Genomic DNA, 27,318 nt, shown 5'->3' with positions numbered 1-27,318 from the left:
TTCATTTCAGAGTCTCAAAATGATGTTATTCGGTCTAGTTGTTCAAGAAAAATTGGCATTGGTGGCCTAACAGGAGGCCAAGGTGGCTGGCTGAAGACGAGGCAGTCCTTTCCTATCCAGAGCAATGGTGTTGAGCAGGCGAAGAGGGGCCAGCCGGCTTGCATCTGGATAGGCGTCCGTGTCAGGAACGGTAGGCTGCAAAGTCCCGTGCTGGCACGTAGGGCTGGTAGTGCTTTCGGGTGGGCCCCGGCCTGCGAGGTGTCATGTTCATGTAGTCGCTCTGAAGCATCCTGTTTCTCTTACTCTTCATCTGCAGAAAAGAGAAATGTCACTGTGAAGGGGGCCAGGGAGACAGAGGGAGATACCTGGGAGGAGTGCTAAGATTTGGGGGCAGCTCTTCAGAACACAGACAGTCAAAGGAAGCTGAACAAGCCAGAATTCACTGAGCACCTTGGACTTGCATAATGACCAATCAAACCCAACTACTTTGGACTCTTCCAAATTAACCTGAAAAATCTGAATCAAAGAAAGTATTTTAGAGAAATGCACCCCTGTTACTCTCAGTGCAACCATTTGAACTGAATTCCAAAAGCATATCTAATTAACATATCTGCTGCTGATATGTGAATATTCTTGAAGGCCCTTCCTCCTTTGAAAAGGTTAAGCATCCGCATTGCAATCTTCTTGTATTAGTCATTTGCTCAAGAAGCCGTTTTTTTTTCATGATTAACCAAAGAGGACCTTCAGCCCTCCAGAGTCTGGAATAGTCACAATTTCATAGCAGTGGGGCCCAAATTAATTGGATGTTACAGTTCTAGACAACTAGATACAGTCCTATTCCTTTATATGTATGTGTATTTCCATAAAGACAATAGCGTCATTCATCTCCATCCCTCAGACACAGCTCCCTCTGGATGAATTTCTACCAGGAATGAGGGGTGATACTAACCCTAGAATAAGAGTTATACTCACCACGAATCTTAGCAAAGTTTTGACTGAGGGTTAGGAACATATTTTCTCAATCAGTGTGATGGTAAAATTTACATGTTTGATAAAAGTCCCATAAAAATTCTAAAAGTAGAAAGCCATCCAGATTTCTGGATTCAGAATTCTCTAGAATGAAAAAAAAAGTCTATTTCTTGGCACATAGGCCTGGCCTGATGCATAAGTAAATATTGATACGTTGGACATGAATGTCATGAACACCAGAATAAATAAACCAAAGACTGGCCTTATTTCCATGCACTCCTACCTGAGCCCTTCCCACCTTCCTTATCAAAGGGGCAGGAGTAAGTGTTAAAGGTTGGTAAAAAAATGGACCTCCATATCACTAAATAAAACTAACATGTTTTCAGGCCTCATCTTTTGAGCTCTCAGCAGCATTCTGGATTATCCGTTCCCTTCTGAAATGCTTCTGTTTTGCCTTCCGTGAGGTGCTACCATCCCAGTTCTCATCCTGCCGCTCTGTGGCCACTCCCTCCTTGCCTCCTCTGCAAGCTCATTCTTCTCTAACTAGCCGTTCAGCATTAGAGTTCCTCACAGTTTGGTTCTAAGCCTTCTCCTCTACTCATGCCATCCTCTCTCCCTAGGCAACCTCATCCACATTCACAGTTTCAATCGCCACCTATTCACCCAAATTTATATCTCTGGACTCGACCTCAAAGGTACTTTAAACTCAACATGCCCAAAAAGAAACTCAAGATCTTCCCCTAAAATCTGGTCTTTTCCAGTGTTCCTCATCCCAGTGAGTGACACTACCATATACACAGTTGCCCATACCAGACCTCCTAAGCCTCATCCTTGACACCTCCAACTCCCTTATCCTCTGTCCCAGAGGACATTTTACAACACCTGAAGACATTTTGGGTTGTCACACTGGGATGAATGCTACTGGCATCTAGTGGGCAGAGGCCAGAGATGCTGCTAAACATCCTACAATGCACAGGGCAGCCTCTAACAACAAAGTATTATCCAGCTCAAATGTCAGTAGTACCAAGACCGAGAAATCCTGATCTGAAGAGTCTGATCGTGAAAAAGAAAGGAATGAAAATGAAACAATGGATACAAGGTATATCACCAAGTTAGAATGAACATTGTTAGACTGCCTGAGTCTTCCTTCTTGCTCATACTCAAAGATGACTGATGATTTGAGCCTGGGTGATCAGGAGGTTGATGGTCCATCCATAAGTATAAGGCAAGATGATAGGAAAAGTGGATTTGAAAGAGGCTATCAATTCAGCTTTGGTCATTTGGGATTTGAGATGATGGATGGGGTTATCTAGCTGAAAGTAAGAAGAGGACAGCATTAAACAGACATAATTGGGGGATGCATTCAGGGAGAGGTAGCTATGGAAACCAAGGGGGTGAGGGAAGTTGCCCTTCAAACATCTTGGTTCTACATCCTTTCTATAAATAAAGGACTAGAGTTCTCTTGGGCACAGGGTTATGGCAGGGCAGGAGTAAGGCAAGGAACTGTCTGCCCCCAAATAAATGTGGAAGGCTGCTGCTGATATCCTGGGAGGCATTAGAGTACCTACTCTTAACTCTGATGACTTCCCTTGCCAGACTCCCAAGAGACAGACTTTGCTTCTGGACACTCAAATTAAACTATAGCTAGTTAGAGGGGCCCCCATAATGAAGATGTCTTGGCTCTGAGGTTCTCTGGGTTGCACCAAAATTATGAAAGATCTGTTGCAATCCGTTCCCATGCTTACCCTCATGCTGTTATCAGATAGCAGATTTAGTCATTTTCACCCTAACTGTAAACACAACAGTGGGATGGAAATGAGACATGCTGGGAACAGTATACAGAACCCACAGTGTCCATGTTCATCTAGCATATGCGTATACGTGTGCAGAGTACTCACCTTACATGTCTGTGTGACTAAGTCATTTAGCCCTTCAACATTCACTGTCTGCTAAAGATGTGTGATTTCAGGACCACTCCTCCCTTCCTCTTCCTTCTACTCCCATCCTTACCAACTTGTTTCTCGGAAGCAACAGAAAGACACAGGCACACACAGGGCAATTCATTTAAAAGACATGGTCTTCAAGAACCCACTGGATTTAAAGGCAGATACTACCTGTACATACACTATCCACATTCCCCACAGTGTGATTTATAGTGGAGAAAACTGTGTTTTTTAAAGCCTCCTTTAGACTAAGAAGGAGAATGGGTTTACCAGCTCAACGGAGTGAATGGAGGATTGAGTGAGAATAACAGGTGCTGGTCTGTGGCTGCCTGGCAGAGGGGAGCTCTTTATTTATTCAAATGTCAGCAACAGGTCAAGAACTGAGATAGAATCTGCAGCTGTTCCCAGAAACCCACTCAGCCTAGAACTGCCTACGGCAGTACATCACAGACCCTCAGGAAGTTCCGGAAAACAGCAGCTTACACCAAGGCACAATGCAGACCAGCCAAAAATAGGATCCCAGAAAAGTACCCTGGAAATGGCTAAACTCGAGGGATCCCTGATGACCTGGCTGCCTATCTCAGCAAGGTACTGGTTGCTTAAACAGTATCCGGAAAAGATGAGCCCTGGGTAAAAATGCTCTGTTATTCTATGAAATATACATATATATTTATTTCACACCCTTTTGGTCAGAGAGTACAAAGACCTATGTTTGAGATGCAAATAAAGGGTACTTCTTATTGCGTAACCTAATTAACCACAAGAGGCCACAGAAGAAGATAAGGTATGCCAAGCACTGGGACTTCCCAATTTTCAGGGAGCTCATGAGACAGAATAAGACCAAAATAAGTTTTCTCAAGACAAAGCAAGATGAACCTCACTAGGAATTAGTAGTGCTGCCAAAGAAAAACATATTGCATTTAGGATGTTTCCAACTTAAAAGTAAACTTTTTAAACTCATTAAAAATAGAAGCTACTTTTGTCCCTTTGGGTAATTCGAGTCACTTAGCAAATTAGTCCCTGCTTATAGTAACTGATATTCTAGTGTATATTGACAATAAGTTTTAAATGGTGAGCAGTACCTTTCTGGCCACTGAAAGTTAAAACGGTTTTCCAAAACTACTTCTCACAAAGCTAGTAAAGTACATTGACCTAGGTCAGCATACTACAGGGGAGCACCTGTCCTGGAAATGTACCCCAAAAGGCACTGCACCTGGCTTTTAGATTAAGAAGTTGATATTCCAAGGGGATCAAGATAAAAACAAGAACTGAGATTCTAAATTCTAATGTTATTGGCAAACTCCACAGAGGTTCAAAGATGAAAGGTAACTAGGATGAAGACACCAAGATCCAGACTCAACTGACATCAGAGGAAGAACTTAGGCAATATTTCACTACATAAAAAGCCCCCATCAGGGTTGGGCAACTTGAAGAAGGCAGGATAGGCAAATTCTCATGATCTGATATAAAGGATTTCCAGGAACAAGCAGCCACTTTGGTGGTTACAGATTTTGTTGGAGGTACAGATTAGGCAACAGGCAGCCTGACAAGCATCCATCTGCCCCCTAGTCTCCCAAAACGAGAGAAGCATTTGGGGAACAAGGGAGAGGCAAACTTTGGCAATAGGCCGACAAGAGTTTAAAAGGATCCCAGGCTGAATCTATCCTTGGCATGACTGTGAACCCAGGGCTGCCCTCCTCCACCACCCCGACCCTGCCCAGCACCAAGGCTATAGTAAATAGGATGGCTTCAACATGGCATGGCTTCCAGAAATCACTGATCCATGTATGAATTCGTTAGATGTATGGAATATGCCTTAAAGATAAGTATGATACTTCAGGCATACTCATTTAAGTCCTTAGTTTGCACTCTATGGGGGTTATCAATTCATCAGTTCATAAGCATTCTTTAAGCACTAAGCTAAACGTACTTAATACCAGATGGATGGTGAATGTCAAGAGAAATAGTCCTATATCCTTGAGAAGCATACATACCCTGTTGAAGAAATGATTCATACATGAATATAACTTCTAGAAAAAAATTCAAAGACAATATGGAATCAGTGCCACACTGTATACATAAGAACTGGAAGTTTCTGAGTAAGAGAAAGGAAAGAAAATAAGGAGGTCCCTGCCTCACAGTAGATATGGTTATCAATATGCATTCAAATCTAGGCCAAAACTTCAACGTTGAAGAAGGTAGAGAAAAACACACCAAGTTTATTGCATGAACATTTGCAAAAGTTCGTAAACTCCAATTCAGTGGTAAGAGCTCAGAAAAGTCTAACTCCCATTATAGTTTCATAATGACAGCACCATACTTGGCCTCTCAAAATTCAACTGCTTCGGAGGAGATAAAAATATGACTCAGATAAACAGACCTAGTTTCCTTGCTAGGTTTGAATGCATAATTTCAGTAGACAAATTTCTCATGATTTTTGACCCTGAACCAAAGTTATTCATTGGCTTCAGTTTCTTAGATTCCCAAGTCGCTTAGATTTTTATACATATGTATATATTAGAGCTATTTTATATGTCATAATGACATTGCAAAGTGGGGAGAAGAAAGGTAATTTTCTACCCTAATTTATCTCCCACACTTATTTACCTGTTTAGCGTCTTACTCTGCCTGGCCACTTAATCAGCGCCTTCTGGAACATAAACTAACATCAGATTTTTATCTCAGATAAAGTTGGATAGGCTAAAAGAGAACCTACTGAAACCTAGCAGGGAAAAAGAAAATAATCACATGTTCAACAGAAAATAAGCCACATAGGCAAAATTCTTGAATATGTCCAATTGCATATGCAGTAGAAAAGTTACATGAAAACAATGCTGCTTCTCTTACCCAGCAGTTAGAAAGAGCCACTGTTGCTAGCAAGCTATAGAAAGCTAGGACTCCGTTTACCACCACAAGTGCCCAAAATGGCTTAGAGGACTCAGGAGACCGGGGAGCTGGACAAAGATGTTTCTCTGAAAAATAGAATAGATTAGATTAAATGATATGGGAATGGCACTTGAGTACATTTCCTTCCTTCTTCCTAGAGGAGAATGTGAGAGGAATCAAAATATGCAAAATATCACTGGCTTAAGAGGTGTAGACTTCCTCATTGGTCTGTCCTCTTTGGGAGTTAGCCAACCCCACCACTGATCATGACCTAGTTTTCAAGACTGCAGTTGAAAACCATTACTTGAGAGTGGACATTGGTCGAGCCGTGCGTTACCTTTCACATGGATAATGGTCCCATTACTCTTCTCATTGTCTATGTAAGGAGGAGGATACAGAACCTCGATTTTGCAGAAATAAATATCCGTTTGGTTAACGTACAAATCCTGGAGGTAGAATGTCACTGTTTCGTTGCCCAAGTTCACAGTGCAGTTGAATTCCTTATTTGTAGACTGAAGTGACTTGGAGTGATTTCCATTCACAGCACAGACCTCCACAGCACTATCTACTCCCTTATAAAGGGATGCCCGGAACTCCTTCGAGAAGAGGTTGTAGGTATACTTGCAGCTGAGGTTGACCTCATTGTTGTTTACCACAAGCATGGGCGACTGATTCACCAAAATCTTGTTTTCTGGATGGGGAAAAAATCATTTGCTTAGAACAAGAATATAAGGACTTTTTTTTCTGAAGTCAAGATATATTAATTAACAAAATAAACAGATCTCCAGCAAAGGATCTCTCTTGGCAGATGAAGACGCAGGAGCTCTTTGGAAGATAATTATCCTGCGAGTTTACATTTTGATATTATTTTCATCCTCCTTTGAATGGAACAGTGGAGCATGGTTTCACTTGGAAGGCAGAACGTGGCCTTCTGTTGGCATTGAACATCACAGCTATGCATTTGGAATTTTTGAATCTGTGCTGAGGTTCCTAACATGTTAATCATGCTCAATTAATTTTCTAATTGAGTGTTTTACTTGGAAATGGCTTTTAACACCTGACACAAACAAATAGATTTGCAGTTTAAGTTGTGATTCAGCCTTTTGTGAAGGAATTTAAATGTTTCCAAACATTTTGACTTTTTTTTATTGGCTGTTCCAAGAGTAGGATAAAGAGGTAAGAGAAATGTAACCCCAAGAATTTAATTTATCCTCCACAGCAAATTCTGAAAACAGCCTTGTCAGGAAGTTTGCGTATTTGTTTCTTTAAATCACAGAAGATGGAAGAGGCCCAAGAGGCCCACGAGAGTTCTTTCTCTAGTCCATCTTCTACCTTTATGCTCTCCTCGTAAACGATCAAAGAATCTGGAGACCACCTCGTTCAATCTCTCCACTTTTAAAGCAAAGAACCTGAAATCTGCATGATGGAAGAGAACATACCTATTCTATCTTGTTTCTTTCCCACTATACCCCATTCCCTAGCACGTGACAATATATTCCCTTTTCTTGTAGTGACTGTATGAGGTCTAGAAACATTGGATGATCCGTCTAATATCACTGGGCAGATGGTGAGCAAAGCAAGGACTGAAACCCAAGCAAACTACAACCACCTGAGCAATGGGCCACTTAAGCACTGAGAGTCGACTTTGCAACCAACAGTCCAAAATTTCTTTAAAACAATAAATCACTTTGTGTCTTTGATTCAAAATTCAGTACAAACAAAAAAACATTTTTGCTACCGTTTTTAGGTATACTAACAATTGTCTGCCTGTTCACATTTTTTTTAAAGGGTTATTTGAAGCAATACCCCCCATACACATACTAAAGGGTCAAATAATCTATTAAAATGAAATTTACAATCTAACCTGGATTTGAATCCATGTACTCAAGTATTTTGTTTTTGCTTTGGAGAAAACAGAGCTGCATAGAACTAAATCACTAATAGCTTTTCATCTCTTACATAGTTCTCAATGCTAGCTGTACATCAAGAACCTGTGCCTGGGTCCCATTCCCAAAAATTCTGATTTAACTGGTCTATGCTGGTGGAGAGAGGGATTGATTCTTTTCGTTTTTTTATAACAACTGATTAAGATATAATTCATGTACCATAAAGCTCTCCCTTTTTTTAAAGTTCACCCTTTTAAAGTAAACTTTAAAAGTTCAGTGGCTTTTTGTTATATTCACAAGGCTGTGAATGGATCACCACTCTCTGATTCCAGAATATTTTATTACCCCCCAAAAGAAATCCCATACCCATTAGCAGCCCCCTCCCCATTCTTTCTTTTTTCCAGCCCCTGACAATCACTAATCTATTTTCTACCTCTATGGATTTGCCTATTCTGGACATTTCATATAAATGGGATCATCAGTATGTTGCCTTTTTTTTTTTTTTTAACATCTTCATTGGAGTATTATTGCTTTACAATAGTGTGCTAGTTTCTGCTTTATAACAAAGTGAATCAGCTATACATATACATATATCCCCATATCGCCTCCCTCTTGCATCTCCCTCCCTCCCACCCTCCCTATCCCAACCCTCTAGGTGGTCACAAAGCACCAAGCTGATCTCCCTGTGCTATGCGGCTGCTTCCCACTAGCTATCGGTTTTACATTTGGTAGTGTATTTATGTCCATGCCACTCTCTCACTTTGTCCCAACTTACCTTTCCCCCTCCCCGTGTCCTCAAGTCCTTTCTCTAGTAGGTCTGCGTCTTTATTCCCGTCCTGCCCCTAGGTTCTTCATGACCTTTTTTTTTTTTTTAGATTCCATATATATGCGTTAGCATACGGTATTTGTTTTTCTCTTTCTGACTTACTTCACTCTGTATGACAGACTCTAGGTCCACCCACCTCACTACAAATAACTCAATTTCATTTCTTTTTATGGCTGAGTAATATTCCATTGTATATATGTGCCACATCTTCTTTATCCATTCATCTGTCGGTGGACACTTAGGTTGCTTCCATGTCCTGGCTATTGTAAATAGAGCTGCAATGAACATTGTGGTACATGACTCTTTTAGAATTATGGTTTTCTCAGGGTATATGCCCAGTAGTGGGATGGCTGGGTCGTATGGTAGTTCTATTTTTAGTTTTTTGTTGCCTTTTGTATCTAGCTTCTTTCACTTAGCAGAATGATGTCAAGGTTCATCTATGTTGTAAACGTATCAGAACTTCATTCCTTTTCATGGCCAAATAATACCCCATTGTATGGATATACCACATTTTGTTTCTTCATTCATTAGTTGCTTCCACTTGTTGGCTATTGTGAATAATGCTGCTATGAACATTCATGTACAAGTTTTTGTGTGGACGAATGTTCTCAATTCTCTTGGGTGTACACCTGGAGTGGCATTGCTGGGTCATTATGGTAACTCTGTATTTAAATTGTTAAGGAACTGCCAAACTGCTTCCTAAAACAACTGCACCATTTTACATCCCCACCAGCAGTGTATAAGGGTTCCAGTTTCTCCACATCCTTGCCAACACTTGCTGTTGTCCATCTTTTTTATTATAGCCATCTTAGAGTTATGAAGTGGTAGCTCATTGTGGTTTGATTTGCGTTTCCCTAATGACTAATGATTTGAGCATTTTTTTCATGTACTTACTAGCCATTTGTATATCCTTTTTAGAGAAATGTCCATTTAGATCATTTGCCCACTTACCTGGGTTGCCTTGTTAGTGTTGAGTTATCAGAGTTCTTTACATATTTTTGATGCAAGTTCCTTATCAAGATATGTGATTTGCAAATATTTTCTCCTATTTTATGTGTCACGTTTGGCATTGGTTTAACAATTCCCCTGGTTGATTCTAATATTCAGTCAGGGTTGAAAACCACTATAGCCTAACAGAGTTCTCAAGCTGACAGCATATTAGAGCCATCTGGGATCTTTAAAAACCCTTGATTCCCAGGCCAATTAAATCTGAATCTTTGGGTGTAGGACCCAGATGTCAATATTTTTAAAGTTTCTCAGGAGATTCTAATTTGCAGTCAAGTTTGTGAAGCAGTGGCTTAACAGTTGAAACTCACTTTTAATCCTCAATTCATAGGCTTCCACTAGCATTTCCAATCTCATTTCCTCGAACCAAAACCCTCCCAGTTAGCCAGATCATTTAGGGACACACTGTGAGTACTCATCTCTCTGTACTTTGTTCACCGACTCCATGGCCTACAATGTCTCTCCCTTCTCAGGTCTCAAAATGATTACTCTCTGTTCTACATTTTGAACATCTCTTGTTTCATAGGCTTCCATTTGTTTAACTTTTGATTTGTGTGTATTTCCTCTACACCCCTAGTTTCCAAGTCCCTTTTGAGCAAGGACAAGAGGTTATGCTTCTTTGCATGATACTGTGCAAACAATAGCATCTCATTAAATAATAAGTGAAAGATGGTGATCAGACTGTACCATTCTTAGCAGCAGCTAGCTCTGCCTAGCATCTCATTAAGTCCTCATTCAAAATCTGTCTCAACAACAACTTTAGCTTCATTTATTATTCATTATAACAAATACTCTCTAAAAGCACTGAAAAGTAAACACGTAAAGACTCAAAACGTTCAGCCTGTCTTGATAGGAAAATCCAACTCATTTTCTGTTTTGTTGTATCTTGCTTGGCCTTTTTCTTTGCTTACTTAGCAAGAATCACCGGGCCGGTTCTGATCGGAAGAGCCAACCCCAGCAAGAAATGCCAACATCTCCTCTCCTTTTCAGCTTAGGTATCTGTGTTTCTGCCTATTGAGGACTCCAGGAAGTGTGTTTCTGTTATTAATTACTTGAATTCTGTTCTAATGGGCATTCAAATTCTTCCTGATCTTCCTTTGAGAGCTGATGTAAGAAAAGATGAGAATAGGACTCCTTTGCAGGGATTTTTAAAAAGCGGGGAGGGGAAGCATGGGCAAGGAAACAGAGTAAGGCTGAAGAGAAATCCTGGATGGTTGCTCAGTTTGGCCTCCTTCTCCCAGCACCCACAGCAAGCTGGAGAGGGAGGGGGGCCAGAGAAGCTCAAGCATCTACACTCCAGTAGTTTGCTTAGTGCCTCTTGCATAACTCAGGGTGAGACACCATCCCAAGAGGCACTGGGAGAGAGAAATTGATTTCCCAAAGGTAAGCAGGGCTCAGAATCTATCCTTGGGCAGCTCACAATCTGGTGGGGGAAGAAAGATACAAAAACAGACAGCAACTTTAAAAAGAGCGGCAGAGTGATCTGCAAGTGTTTGTGAGGGCAACTGGGGAACCAACTAAGGATTTCTGGAGGAGGTGACTGCTGACCTGAGTCTTATAAGGATTATGCACACATTAATTCAACAGGTTTTTATGAAGTAAAAGTTATGCTAGCTAAGATGAGTCTTTGTGTTAGGGGGCGCGGGGGAGGTAGGAGAATGTGTGGTGGGGTAGGGGTGAGGTAGGGGACTGTGGGGAAGATAAAGACAAAGAGAAAAAAAAGAATAGTCTAGGCAGAGCAGATGAGGAGGGGAGAAAGAGTATGGCAGGTGTTGGGAACTGCACCTACCTGAATTTGCTGCACCTGAGTTGTAAAAGACAAGACTGGCAAGGTAAGCATAGTTCATAGGTTGGACTCTCTCCTGCAGGTAATGAGGACCTTTTGAAGGATTTCGAACAGAAGAGTCATACGTACAACTTTTCATTTTATATAGATCCCTTTAGCACAAAGGTGGAAGGTGAATTTGAAGAGAACAAGAGTAAAAACGTGGAGACCAGTTAGGATGCAATTGTAGTAGTCTAGGCAAGAGGTGATAAGGGTCTGAACTATGGTTAGAAAGAGGTGGATGAACTCAAGAAATATTTCTAGGCTGATGTTGGCAGAACTCAGCATGGGTTTAGATGTGATGAGTGAGGGAGTTAAAAATGCTGTCCTCAGGCCACACCGACCAACCAGTAAGTAACACTGTTTTCCTTTTGCCTATGTCTTTTCTTCATTCATTCCATGACCGGAGCAGACAGCTCAGAAACTGAGGTGAACTTTGGACATCTGGGCTGTGAAGAAGACATTCTCCCAGCCTAGCGGATCATTGAAAAGAAAAAGGAAATTACCTCAAAGGTTCCTGGGCACATAGTTGACTCCCTGGAGCTTAGTCAGTGTTTGCTCTTTTTCAGAAGAGGGAGGAGCAGTGGTCTTCCTCTGCTTTCCTTCACAGAGCATGATATAATGAGATAACTGGAAGATAGATTTCCCTTCTGTTCATGATGGGGCCTCCAAATTCAAACCTCAGCATTGTTAAAACTGATCACATTTCTCCTGAGCCCATTCTCCCTCAGCGCTACAAAGTGAGAAACTTCTTAGGGAAGGACAATCTGAGGTCCTAGGATCTAGGCTGGCTGTTACTTATTCAATAGTCCCCTGGTTGATGGCCTATCCAACAGTTGAGCAAGGGAAGGAAAAGTCACTTCTTGTGTGACCCTATGTATTAATATTTTGTTGGAAAGAGCTTGAAAAATATTGGTTACATGGTCATTGGAGGGAAAAGAGATGTCCAATTTATCTGTCAAGGTTTACTTTCCTCCCTCTTCTATGTCAGCACAGATCATTTTAAAATTAGGCACTATGCTTGAAGTATCAATAGTTCTCTTAATATATGCTAGTGTGTGACAACAGCCTCCTAGCTGAGGGTGCAACTTGAATTCAAGTTTGACTGATAGAACCTCTTGTTTTTTAACATGTATCTCCTTATAGTACTTGCTTCCACCTTGATTCATGTCAATCATTCAGAGAAACCTAAGTGAGAAGCCATCTCATAGGACTTCAAAATCTACATCTGCTTTGGAGAGACACTAAAGGAAGGAAATTCACTTTGGGTGGTAGGAAAAGATAATCAATTGCTCTAAGTGATATTGAATATTTGTGATCATTATGACTTCCCATAGACACAGTAATCCTGATTGCTCTTATTTTTTCTTAAAAATGGAGCATGTGTGAAAATGCACACCCCTTACTCTGTGAGAGTAAAGTAATAACATGCATCAGTCAAAGCAACAAGTAACCAGAACACCAACTGACATTTGGCTTTGATATGTATTTTGGTTGTCTGAGTTTCAGGGAATCTACAGTATGTCAGATGATTTAAGGACATATTTAAGGACATATCTAGACTCATATCTAGACTCAGAAGAAGAAATTTAAGGACATATTTAAGGACATATCTAGACTCATATCTAGACTCAGAAGAAGAAATAAGAGAAATATTTAGCTTCCCCATACTAACTTCTGTTTGATTCCTTTTTCCTTTCCAGTTAGTGCTAGGAGTGGGAAGCATCCTTCTCATGTTAATTTTTTCTTAGCAGACCTACCCCTTTCCCTGTAAATATTCAGTTTTCCCTCTTGTGAGTAGTTAGGCAAGGTCTGCCTAGGTCAAACCTACTAGGTTAAAAGAGAGACATTGTCAATCTATCAGTTGTATTCGCTTCTGGTGTCAAAAGACTGGCTTGACTGACATGTCTCTAATTGAATTGGCAAGTTGTTTTGATGATGAATTTAGTGCTTTGCTTTTCAAAGCCTTTCCTAGCAGCTAAACTAGCTAAAGGTGTGGAGACAGGAAGCAGTAACCTCAAACCTCTTTCCCTCACAACTCCTCCTTGACAACAGGCAACATGAAGAGTAAGATTGGAGGTGAGAAGGTACTTATCTGCTACTTATGAGCAAGGCAGTGAGAGCTGAAAGATTTCCCACAGATAATCTGTGAATTTTGTGATATAGTTGACTTCTGGAAAATTGAAAGTTGCTTGTGCTTCCATGAGAAAGGGGGAAGGGAGCTTGGTTACCAAAAACAAAACAAAACAAAACTTTCCCTTTTTGCCTATGGTAAATAGGTCAATTACTATAATAATAAACAACTCTCTGCACAGGTGGAGTGGATAACCATCTCTAAGGTGTGGCTCCAAACACCAGAGAAGGAACCCTGACCCTAAAAGGACACTCCCCACCAGCCCAGTTAATGTTTTGATTTCAAAATATGGTGAAGCCTAAAATGCAATGTGGGAAATACATTGACAAATTAGTAACTATGGTCTATATTCATAGGGCTACAAAGTGCTTTCTCCTATTTTATCTCATATAAACTCCACATTAACCTGTGAAATAAATAAGCAGGACAGTTATCTTTATGCCCATTTTATAGATGAGGAAACTGAGGTCAAAAAGGTCTAATTCTTGCTCAAGGTTACAGGACAAGTACATGACCCTTAGGACTTGGCTCAAGCCTCATCACTTCTAACCTAGTGTTCTTTTCCCTCTGCCAAGTTGCATCAAAATTTCAATCAATTTTGGTGATTGTTTCTAGACCTTCTCAAAGTTGGACTTGATAGTTGGATGGCACAGAAGTGAGACTTAGGGAGGAGAATACCATTGAGCAGGGGAGTAAATGGAGTGGGAAGAGGACAGGACCAAGATAAATTTCATTTTCTACCCCGTTTTGCTGGAATACCATCCCGCAAAAAGTGCTCAGCTGGAAGGGAAGTTGGAGATGATCTCAGCCAATCCCTTATTTTACACAAGAGGCAACTGAAAACCAAAGAAGTAAATGGCTTTCTAAACAAGGTCACAGAAATTGTGGAAGAACTAAGATATTATTTATTTATGATTCTAGGAATAATATTTTAAATCATGAATGAATAGAAAACCAATTTTGTACATTCAGCAAGTTTGACTTGATTTCATGTCAATCTTGACTTTTTCATATTTAGAAAAAGTCTGTTACCAAACTTGCTTTGTCTCTACACAAAAGATTTTGCTTACAATTGCAGAGACTTCCTGAAGGTCATAGATGGATCCCAGATAAAGCCTACAGACAATATAGTCCCATGAAATGCCTCTTATAAATTATTTCAGATCCACACGCAATAATTACACCATTGCAGCAATTCCATTTCAGCTTGCCCACGTGTCCAAAAGAGTTTGAACACAAACATTAGTCAATACATAAAATCACTTTCAGTCTAAACCTCATTGAGCAAACCCTTAACTTCAGGGCCTTTGTGAATTACATTTATTTGTCATGATTAATTTACAATATTCCATCTTTCCTTTTCCTTATCACAGCAACATAGAGAAATCAAATGGCACACAGAGGCTGGTGAACCAGAGAGTGGAATACACAGCACTCAAGACTGAAGGCCGCATTCCTTAACTAAAGTTAAGGAAGCCCTAAAAAAGATAGAGTACAAGTTTCTTTAGCAATGTCATTGCCCTTTGACCTCTTGACCTTGTCAATGTCCATTGACCTCTTAAGAACTTTATTGGGTTCCATCTCTGCACACCATGATCAGAGTTTCTTCTGCAGTTTAACCATCAGGTTGTAAAGATCCTAATCACGTTGCTTCCTTTTTAAAATTCTGACTGAACAGAATTTAGCATGTTAGATGGGAACCAAAGAAAATGAAGCTTTCTCTTTTCAACCATCTTGCCCTGTGATGTTTGTGAACACATTGTGAAGGTGACACTGGTTTCCCTGGCACAGAACACCTCCCTCCTGACCACAGAGCTGGTGAAGTTACCGTAACTTTCCTCTGAGCACGTTTCCTGTTCAGGCCCAGGATACCTTTCAACACATGGCCATCTGACCACTTCCTCCTTTTGCAGACTCCATAAGGGGCAGGCTGACCATAGGCCAATGCAGTGTTTGCTCAGGAACTTGTAAGGCGAACTGTGCTTTCTGGGAGGAGAGGGATGCTCAACCATCTGTGGCTCTGGTAACTCTAGCTTGTGGCTTGGATTCATAGAGATGTGAGAAAGAGGAACACAAGACACTCAGACTACAGCACCTTTCACCATCCTCCTCAGTGAAAACAAAGAGAAAAACAAAGCTATCAAACTTTGAATGGCTCCAGACTCTCTGAAATCCATGTCAAAATGGGAAAAAAGAAAAAAAAGTAATTCAGATTATGTTTTCAAAATAACTTTGTGGTCATTTCATCTAGTTTCCTGTTGACTGTCATCTTGAAACTCTCCTCATTTTCACAAGGAATAGAGATTTAAGGAAAGCCTCTCCAAAAAAAAAAAAAAAGTCTTTGAAAAAGCATGGTCCATATACGTATACATGGTCTCATTCAGGATCTTAGCAGAAAACAGATGGCACACTCAAAACTGGGCAATAGGAGGTGGGTTTATTTATAAAAAGACTCTTGGCAGTGGTTTGGAACCACAGGGGATAGTACTAGAACCTGTAGCTCATAGCAGCAGAGTTATAATCACACTCAGATCTAAAGGGGCAAGGGGAGGAAGAGGTTCCAGAATCAGAAGGAAAAGAGAGTTGTGTAGAGGAGGCCACCATGACAGAAGCAATGACTTCTGTAGGGAAAAACAGTCAGGCCAAGCAACCAGCCCTGCCCAAGATTGCATATGCACAACTAGCAAGTTAGATCAAGCACATTAACTCTTACCAAGAGCAAGTGTGACTTTCAAACAAAATCTAAAGAGACCTTAGTTCAAACAAGTACATACAATTACAGATGATAATAGAAATAGAAGTTGCTATTGGCCAGCACCAGTCTAAGCACCACCTTTAGCCTTGATCTGTGTTTCCAGACAGGCAGACACTGTCATGTAGAGGACCATCATCCTTGGCCTTTTAAAAAATTGTTGTGCTCCAGGCCACTGTCAGAAAATAACTCAGAGGTCAGATAGTAGCAAAAAGTCCCATCCAAGCACCTAGACCTAAGGTACTAATTATTGAGAGAGAAAAATTATCAATACAATCAATGAATTCTTTCTGAAAAGAAATTTCAATGTGTCAGAAAATTGTTCTGGTATTCTGACTTCTGCCTTGACAAAGTCAAGCATTCACTCAGCAAATAAATAATGGGGCCTATAGTACTAGGTTCTTGGGAGATGGGAAGATGTAAAAGAAGCTGCAGCCTCTTCCTTCTAGGAGAAGTCCTAAAGCAGGTTCACAATTAGCTACACTACAAAACCAGGTTTGGTGTGTGAACCCTGTAGAGGGTCACTGACAGTCACACGGAAGAGCCCTTGTTTCCAGACAAGATGAGTCTTCTTCTGTACAGACTGGCCTTTAACTGGGCCAGGAACTTTGGAGTAAATTCAGACAGGCTAAGGTAAAGGAAATGCCCTTTAGTGTAAGGGCTTATTGGGAACAAGCTGAGCATTCCATTTACATAGGGGGGAAGTAAGTGAAGATGGCTGATACCAATAATGGACAACCTTTATAATGCCAAGAAAAAGGCACATGGATTTTACTAGAAAGGCAATGGGAGACATTGAAAACACCTGAGCTGAGACTGGGATGGTAAGTACCACTTTGGCAAGATGAGCACAGAGGGGTGCGTGCATTTGCTTGGAGCGAGGGCAGGGCTGAGGCAGAGACCGGTCAGGAGGCTGAGCCAGTAGCGTCAGTGTGAGCTCCTAGGGCCTGAGCTGTGGAGGTAGCAGCTGGGATGGAAAGGATGGACAAGGTGTTGGTGCTGGGTTATGCCTGGTGATGGTGAACAGGAATGAAAATGACGTGGAGTTCATGGACTGGGTAAGGGACTATTAACAAAATTAGCTACATGAAGAGAGGAAATCTGTTTGGAAAAAAAGCTGTTGGGTTTTAGATATGTTGGGTCTGAGGGGTAGGTAAGGCATCCTGGAGGAAAGGTCCAGGAGTTTGATGAGTCGGACTAGAGCTCAAGAAAGTCAGAGATAGACATGTACATTGGGATGTCATCTGTATTAGGGTGACAGTTATTATTAAACCTGCTAAAAAACCACTACCTGTACTACAACCCATCCCTACCACTCAGAGACACTACCCAGCAATGCAGGGTATGAGCACTCTAGGACCAAAACTTCCTAAACACAAGGCAACATAAACTTGGGTGTGATGTGACCCAGGCCCTACCACTCAAGGGTCTGTGTTGTCCTCTCAGCTCCTAATGCTGGAAGAACCGTCTGAGAGGACAACTGACAGAGCACCTTAATTTATATGAAAGAGCTACCTATACCAAAAGCCACCAGACCATTCCAAAAATCAAATTTTATTACCTTAAAAGGTTACCTGGGGGCTTCCCTGGTGGCGCAGTGGTTGAGAATCTGCCTGCCAATGCAGGGGACACGGGTTCGAGCCCTGGTCTGGGAAGATCCCACATGCCGCGGAGCAACTAAGCCCGTGAGCCACAGCTACTGAGCCTGCGCGTCTGGAGCCTGTGCTCCGCAACGAGAGGCCGCGATAGTGAGAGGCCCGCGCACCGCGATGAAGTGTGGCCCCCGCTCGCCGCAACTAGAGAAAGCCCTCGCACAGCAACGAAGACCCAACACAGCCAAAAATAAAAATGAATAAATAAATAAATAATAAAAATAGATAAATAAAGGAATTCCTTTAAAAAAAAAAAAAAAAAGGTTACCTGTAGGTCAGATAGCAGGTAATCAGGGCTTTATAGCTTTCTACATAAATATTATGACAGTAATCCAGTTAACAGATACCCACAGGTATCTAGAGACCTCATGTATTAATATATTATATCCTAAATACATATTTTAATCTGGTAACCAAATTTGGGAACCATATTTTCCTCCTGAGCCACCATCATTCTAAACCCTCATTCAAAACAACTCTGTAAAGAAGACGACAGTACATTTTTCCTGTCTGTTTCGTTCTCCGTGAATCTTATACCTTTGCAAAGTCTGCTTAGGGCCACCTTAGCACATTCAGATTCTTCTACATAAGAGTCATGGCTTGGAAGTTTGAAAATAATTACTGTGTTAAACTTTAACATTATGTCGGAAGATAGGGGAGAACAAAGGCAATATTGTCCCCCAAAACTCTGCAGTCATTTCTAAGCACATTAGCGTCTAAGATCCTGGTTCACAATCTCTCCAAACGATTTCCAAGACGGCTGGGTGCAGTTCTCGTATTTTCTCTATCATATCATAAGAGCATCCACAAAGGGGTGGGGTGGTTGAGTTGCCTTGCTAGAGCTGATAAAAGCTAGAGCTTTTATCCCACTTAAGAAGCATTTTTGAGCCAGAAATAGACCTGAGATGCCTTTTCGTCCAACCCCCTCGTATACCAGATGAGGAAATGAAGGCCTAGAAAAGTTAAGTCAGAGTGTAACAAACTAAAACTCTTCATTACATCCCCTTACCTTGATAAATCAGGGGTTTTAGATTTTGAGTTTGGAAAAAGAATAACAGACGTGGCCTCCCTAAAGTCAAAGGCACGCCACCATGTCCTTTCTCTGAAAAGCACAGAGAGTTGTTAAGATTAACATCCCTGACTGGAAACTGGAGCCCTGCCTGTGATGCTGGGCAGGCTTGGTCTGAACCTTGTGACCCTGTTATCACAGCCGTGAGCTGAGGCCAAGCCCAGCCACAGTGTGCAGTTTTGAAGATTCAAGCAAATTTACATTACAAACAGGTTAACTCTTCAAAGTCAAGGTATGTACTATCCCAGCGGCCCTTGATGAGACAGGTTTAACACTATGACCTGTCTTGAGAGAGTCAAATGTATATATATATATTTGCCAGTATGGAACCACTCATCTACCCTGGCTTCATCCTAACACATATCTACCCCTATAAATCTCTTCCCTTCCTCCCATTCTTGTTAGACATTTGTCCTCCTCTCGCTAATACTCCCATTCTCCAAATCTCCATCCCCATCTCCTCAAGAAAACTGCCTCCATTCTCTTGTTTTCCTCTCCCTCTTCCTCTTGTCTTTCGTAATAGCCCTCTCTCTCCTCCACCCATGCAACACACACACACTCAAAACCAACACTTGGCTCCTTCCACCTGTCGAATATAATTAAGTCACTCAGTTGCAAACATTCATTACACACCTACTATGTACAAAATACCGTGGTAAACATTATAAATGTTATAAGTTCCTGATTGTCTTCACTTTATCTGGCAATTTCCTCTCCTTTTCACTCTCTCAATTTTGTCCCCCTCCACCTTTTCTTAAACCTTTGAAGTGTTATCTTCCTTCCCCATCACTTGCCTAAACTCCGAAGCCCCAAATGGCCTCCTTTTAGCCAAAACCAATGGCCTTTCCAAGTCATTACTCACTTCTCCTTCCCTTATGCAGTCAATGCCATTAACCACTGTCTCTTTGGAAACTCTTTCCTCTTCTGGCTCTAGTGACATTCCACGAGCCTCATTCCCCTCTTCCCTCCCCAAACACGTTCTCTGTCTCCTTCACTAGCTCATCCTCCTCTTCAGCTGACTCCGAACCAGGCCTATTTTCCAGACTCCGTTCAAAACTCTGCTTTTCTACAGTTATACCCTCTCCTTTCTATTAGCCATCCATTTCCATGGCTTCAATTTTATTCCAAAGTTGAGGATGCCTAAATATTTTATTCTTACCCAGTTCCCATGTCTTCAGCTTTGTACCAGACATCTTTCTGATACCTCAAGTCCTTACTTCAGACTCAGTGTGTCTAAAGTTAAACACTAGTTTCCTCCAGAACTCAGTTACACAACATCTCGATTTCAGGCGGAGACACCACCATTCCTCTTAAGCCAAAAATCTTGGCATCATTCTTTATCCCTCCCTCTCTTTCACAAACCGGGCACTAAGTCCTGATATTTCTACTTTCAAAACATCTCTCAGAATAGTCACTCCTTTCTATTCCCACCTTTGCCACCCAAATCCTATGACCCTCTTCCTGACAAAGTGACAGAGTGTTCTAACATGATCTCCTGGTCCCTAGTCTCCATACACTCTAGACCATCCTGCTTCCACAAACTTTCAGCTGTTTCCCAATATCTTGAAAATGAAGTTTGAATTTCTACTATCAGTATTCAATCCTTTGTTGGACCTGACTCTACCCTGCCTCTCCAAGCCTCTATACATTCAGACTGGTCAACTGTTCCAAGAACATGCAATGATATTCCTGGTTTAATTTCTTCATTTGCATTTCTTCTCCTTCCTGTGGCAACATGGCTTTGGTAAGAAGATGAACCCTGGAGCAAGTGTGTATGGATTGGCTCACTTACTGTGTGACCACAGGCAAGTTGTTCTATCTGCTTCATGCCTCAGTTTTCCCCTTCTTACAGACAAGATAATCATAGTAACTACCTCAAAGGATTTAAGGAAAGAATAAATGATTTAATACAGGGAAAGCCACATAGAACAGTGTCTGGCACATTATAAGAGCAAAATAAATATTAGCTGGCAATTATTATTAATAACATCATGCATTCACATCCTATCTAGCTTTAAAGTCCAGCTTAATTCCCAGCTTTCCGTAAAAGCTTACTATTTATTTTATGCTGCCTCATTTTAGTACTAATTCATTCATTTCCTTCAACAAATATTTGTCCAACACCTACAATGATTCCTGCACTGTACATAGTACCGAGGTTATAAGGATGGATATGACATGATCCTGTCTGCAAGGAGCTCACAGTCTAGGGGGAAAAAACAGATGTATCAACACACAATAATAATTTTAGGAACCCTGATGAGGAAAGAAGTCCCTCACTTTGCCATGTAGAGTCTCAGAGAAGACTTCTTCAGATGAGAGGACTAGAGGACACAACAGATTACAAGAATAATATATGCAAAGCCATTAAGGCATCAAATAGCATGATGAGGTAGGAAACTGCCAAGTTTCATTTATCTGTTTCCAGCTGTTATATCCTGTCACATATAGTCTTCTCAACTAGATCTGAAGTCCATAAAAGCACAGAGAACTTGATTAATTACACAAGCAGTTCTTGTGTGCTAATGAAGTCTTTATATTTCTTTTCCTCTTTTTATATTCCTTCAGATCCCAATAGAGGCTAAAATATAACAGAGGTTTAATAAATATTTGTTAGATTGTGTTACACTCCCATTGGGGCTCCTCTTATAAGACCGTAATAAAGGCTGAATACCCAGGGAAAGCTTCCTCAGGGAGATGGATCTTGCACTAAAGACATAAAGTGAAAGTCAAGTAGGATTTGGATGTGTGGAAAGGGAGAGGGAATTCCAAAAGGGAAACAGCATCAGAAAGGTCATAAACGTGGAGTGCAGGTGTGTGAGACATTGAAGAAACCCTCAGTATTGAGGTTAAGGATCTTATATTAGGGTATAAACGGAGATAGATTGGATAAGTAAAATGGGTCCAGCCTAAAAGCATCCCAAAATGCCAGGAAACATTGCAATGTCATCTTTCTATTAGCATCTTCGAGGAACCATCAACACAACTTCCTCTTCTATAAATTGAGAGATGTCTAAGTTCCCTCCCATCTCTAATAAATGTCTGTGGTTGAATTCAACAGTTCTGTGGATGCTTTGGCTTATCATTGTTTTCCATAAAATAAATTAGCATGGATAGGAAATCATTCACAGTGGTCCTAAACTGAAAGAGAAAAAAAATTCTGGAAAGGTTTCACAGTTCTCATTTTTAACTTCATTGTAGCTCAAACTGGGTTTTTGTATCAGTCACAGAACCTAAAATAGCACGTAGAAGATGTTAATAAATACCTATGGAATGAGCACATGAAAGAAGATCTGTCTTCCCAAAGCATAAGAAGGAGCAGGAACTTTAGAGAACAGTAACTTACTAACACCCTGTTTTAGTCCCCACAGGAGTCTCACGGTGGGAGGACACATTCTTCTCCTCCTATGTGCCCATTCTCATCCACCTTCTATGGGATAGAGTCTGTGAATTGGAAATGGAACCCTCCTGGACTCAACATTGCTGAAGCTGGTCTTAAATTATGTACCCTTATTATTAGTACTGTTGAATTTCAACACAAGTCGTCCGGTCACATGCAAGCTGCAAACACAGCCACAGTGATGTTCTGACACTTTATCACATGTCAAGTATTCCTAAGAAATGAAAAGCACAGCCCTCTATCTTCTCAAGTTTAAAAAAAAGAAACACCCACCTAAGTCCTTAACAGGGGAATCCATGTCATTGTTAAAAATGTAAGACATGTCAATAATTTAGATTCTTGTGTGAGAGAGTGGGTAATGACCAGGAGTTACTGTTATAATCAATACGTTAAGTGGTGGATTGTGAGCCAGAGAGGTGACTCAGATACTGCAGGAAAGGGCTCACAAGCAGATTAGAGGTCAGAGTGAACTGTGAGTGGGTGACTCTTATGACACCATCAGGAACCATTAACCTGGTTACCTTGGCAACCAGAGTCCCCAAGATAATAAAGATGATGACAAATGAAAAAGATGACGGTAATGGTGATGCAGAGATAAAGTTGCAGCTCAGAGTTAAGTAAGAAATTCACCACCACCATGCGTTTGTTTTCCAACAGTGAAAATATAAACTCACATAACCTGAATGGTCACACACAGACTAAATTAAGATGCTTATGAAATCAGCATTGAAATCCTAAGGCCCAAGAAGTCTGAACTCTCTTTTTCACATCCTCTAATAAAGGGCTGAGTAGCCCTCGAACCCTTCCAGGACACCTCTCTTCTAGTGTTGAGAGTCATTAAAATGAGAGTGATAAGCAAGAAATCAGACACCTACTTTCCGTAGGGCTTGGGTTACCTTCCCTCCAGCTTCTGGGACCAATTCTCATGCAACCATTCTCAGACCGAAAGTTCTGGGTACATTTTTTGATGACAACATCATGTCATTGACCAAAAAGGGTCAAAGAAATTAACATAAAAGAGACATAGATTCCTCAACAAGTCTTAGAAAACCAGACACCCCTTCAGTCTGTCACAAAGCCCCCCAGATATCATTTTTTTCCTGAAGTTCAGCTAAACTATCTACTGAGAAGAAAAGTCCCAGCCTCTGTGAAGTTTTATAAATAAGAAATGTCTTGAAGAAAAAGGCAAACAAAACTTTAACCAAGATGAAAAGGAAAAAGGATAAATAACTGTGCTCTGAAGGAGGGCCTGCCCTCTGATTTTCAGACAAGAAAGCCTGCAATGAACTGTGTATCCTTATCAATGCCTATATGCGTTAATAAAGAGCTATTGTTTTAGAGATGATAAACCACAAACGGAATTTTCTTCTGGGATGTTGGTGGCCTAATAATTTTCATTTTGTAAATGTCAACACACTGCATGCAGGAAATACTTGGAGGAAGATAGCCACCCATGATAAAAGGTGAATGGTAGTCACATGGCATTTTGATACTCATGAAAATAGAGTAAAGATATTAAAAAGGAGGACGGTTTATGTTTAAAGGAAAGGCAGCGAGATCCTCCCCCACCCCCCATAGTAAAGGTTTGAATGTGAGAGATTCAGAGTAATGATCACAGATTCATTTCTTTTTCTAATCTATCTGTGAAAATGACTCATTCTATTTCCTGGTATTGATATATTGGTATTAATTTTACATTCCTTGCTGTAAAAGTTCTTTCTGGATGGTTGCCTTTAAAAAAAAAAAGTTATCTTAGGGTGTGAAAGCAGAGTAAAACCAATTCTTAAGCAATGGCTACACTTTTGAAATGTCCATCAAATTTACTGGAACTGACAAAACACCCAGTCAATTTTTTAACAGTCAGAAGAACTGGCTACTGTGTATGGGGTGTCATGTAGAGACAGCAAGCTGCTGGTTACATTTGCATTTTCTATGTCCATCTTTCTACCTTACTTCCCCGAGCCCCGCCTTGGAGCAGCACTTTCCTAAGAGAGGTAAATGGTTCTTTTTGTGTACAACTACCTCAGAGGGGTCATTTGCTGAACTAAAAATAAGGTCTTTAATTACCTTGCTTTGCTGATGGTTTTTTATTAAATACCAATCATTTTCCTGCCTTCTGTGCCTCTCTCAGAAAAAGAAGTGCTGGGGGGGGAATGCAGCAGCACTGGAGAAACCAGTCGTGTTCAAATTGGCCATTTTTGACAGTTTCTTTGCTAGGGTTTGGGAAGAAATGAAAAGAAATGCTCTCGTGAAAAAAAAAAAAAGTGTTGTCCTGATTTTTGCCTTCATCATGGATGATTAGCTTGCTGAAAAATAACCAATATTGGCTGAAAAACCTATGAACAATACTATATATTATAGGCACACTTCTATCATCAACCACAAATTGATTCCCTTTCAAGGGCCTGCAGTTCTAAGCTGGATTCATATTCCAAAATCCTCTATCGTGGATCTCAATTGCATAATTATCTGGTAGAAAACATATCATGTTAGTAAAGAAACTGTGTCAGTTAAGGTTTTCTCATGCTTCCTAAATCATACTACTTTAATTTAGCCATAAAGATCTTTCTATAGTGTTATTAATCATGAAGCATCAGGTTAGGTTTAAAATACTTCATAGAATAAGTATTTTAAGCTATGCTGTGAGGCGATGAGTTAGAATTATTAAATTAGTCGGGGGAAAACTCTTCTTCATACACACACACACACACACACACACACACACACACACACATACACACACATATCTCAACACAGATATAGAAGTAGTCTCTCACAATCTTAGGGAGGACAAGTACACTTTGACCGGCAAATTTCCTTAACTGTAACTTCTTCATGGAGGGTAAAGACAGAAACAAAAAGCACATGGAAGATTTTGTACCACTGATTAGAATGGATCATTAGACATTTTTGTACGTTGTAATTATTTTTTCTCATAAGTTTTCTTACTGGAAGAGACATTTTGAAAGTGCCTTCTCTACCTCTTTCCTACTTCATTAGATGGCCACTCAGCGTCAAATCTTAAAAGTTTTTATGGGGGTGAGTTGGCATTTGAAAAGTAGAAGTACCTCAAAGTCAAAAACAGTTTCCATGTGTATGAACTCTTCACTGCTTTTCTAGCTGTCCCCTTTTAATAAATGTTCTAAAGGAAGAATATAAAGCTTTGAGTCTTACAAAAAATATCTTCAAAGGAGAGTGAATGAAATGATGATGGATGGCTCTCCACAAAGAAAAGTATTTTGTGTACAATTACCAATTTTAAAGTTTTCTGTCAGAGTGAGGCTTCTCTCTCTTTTCTGTCCATTCTTTACTGCCTAATAAATTAAGAAATTTTAAATACTCTTTAAAAATAAATTTTAGAAATCCCTTAAAAACAAAGTTTTTTTAAATCGATGTTGAAGATTCTTTTAAACTATACTTGGTAACTCTCAATGCTGGGTACCAGCTATAGGAGCATAACCTATCTCATCACCTGTTCATGTCTTTTATTATATCAACACCTTTTATAAATACACACAATTTGTAAACGTGCTTACTGGCACCTCAGACAACAAAATGGATGGGTATATATGTAACTAGCGTACTTGTGCACGTTGGGTAATTATATTCTTTGGAGGTCATGTACATAATATTTAAGAACAACAAAAAATCATGCAGTCCCCACACTACCAAAATAAGTGAGAAAGAAAATGGACGATACTGGTTTTTCAATGTATCTTCAAGGGAAAAATAACTATCCTTATTTCAATATGCCGATTAACCCATATCAGTCCAATTTTTGAGCCAAGTGGGACCCTCTTCTAACTCTGAGAACAAGTTGAACAAACATCTGACTCCAGCCCACATAAGCAACAAACTCTTTCTTTTTGGAATTGTAATTTTGCAAAGATGATTTAACATTGGACATATCTGGAGCTAAGAAATTATAAAGCACATCATGTTAGGTGGAGTAGCACAGGCTCTAGAGTCAGACTAAAGTAGTTCAGACCCTGGTTCCGATAACTCCTATATGTATATCCTTAGCCAAATTAACATTCCTACCCCCATCTCTTCATCTGAAATGCAGTTAACTGTGATAGTGTCAAGTTTTTTAGTCTCACCCCATCACCACTGGAAACGTAAAAGAATTTCAACCTAAGAAAACAGATTTCAGCCAACTGTTAAAAAAAAAAAAACTAATTTATTAGCATCTGTATTGTACCAGACAACTCCAGAATTCATTCTGGCACTCATTCAGTTCAGGTAGACATGGTAATTACAACCAACATTTATCTTGCTAGCCAAGCACTGACTGTGCTAAACATTTCACATGGATTGTTTCCTTTTATCCTCACAATGACCTTGAGATGAGGTTATTATCATCCCCATTTTACAGGCAAGGAAACTGAGGCTTAGAGAGTTTAAACACTAGCCTAAGCTCAGCTAGCAAGAAATGGATCTGCGCTGTGAATCCAGGCAGTCCAAGTCCAGAGCTTTCAGAACCAACCTGCTTACAGCAATTTTCTCACATTTCAAAATATATATGTATAGACAAAAGCTAACAATTATTGGGACACTATCAACTGATAGCTAAATAAATCTGATTTCATTCCAAAGGCAGTTCATTAAAATATTTTGCTGGCCGTAGTCTGAGAATCAGTGAGTTTCTAAATAACAGGTTGCCATTCATAGCAAAAACTACGCTTCAAATGTCCAAATTTCATGAGTTCTTTGAAATTTGAAAATGAACCAAAGACCTCAAAAGAAAACGTTGGGGGAGGAAAGAAATCAAAATTGTTTACCTGCTACTTGAATTGAGGGGAAGAAGTTGAGAGCCAGGACCAGCCTGAGGATCATCGTGCTAACGGTGGGCCAGGGCTCCCGCCCCTCCTCCCTGAGAAGCCCAAGTGTGAGGTGAGCTGAAGACGCACCTGAGCAACCTGACTCGTCATCCGCAGCCACCACCACCGACTTACTTCTCTCAGGGCACAT

General features: G+C 40.5%; 1 protein-coding gene across 1 annotated transcript; it reads right to left on the bottom strand.

The window, feature by feature from the left end:
- Window positions 1-90: 90 nt before the first annotated feature.
- On the bottom strand, window positions 91-27,318 carry CD28 (CD28 molecule). The gene is made up of 4 exons (XM_061204141.1): window positions 27,129-27,318; window positions 6,136-6,489; window positions 5,760-5,884; window positions 91-310 (listed from the first exon to the last, which is right to left on the bottom strand). Exons 1-4 carry the CDS (start codon window positions 27,316-27,318, stop codon window positions 182-184), a joined length of 798 nt encoding a protein of 265 aa, XP_061060124.1. The 3' UTR covers window positions 91-181.

The sequence above is a fragment of the Eubalaena glacialis genome, chromosome 1 (genome assembly GCF_028564815.1).
Source record: "Eubalaena glacialis isolate mEubGla1 chromosome 1, mEubGla1.1.hap2.+ XY, whole genome shotgun sequence".
NCBI classification, from domain to species: domain Eukaryota; kingdom Metazoa; phylum Chordata; class Mammalia; order Artiodactyla; family Balaenidae; genus Eubalaena; species Eubalaena glacialis.
The sequence above is the reverse complement of the archived record's forward strand: the minus strand, read 5'-3'. Positions and strand labels throughout refer to the sequence as shown.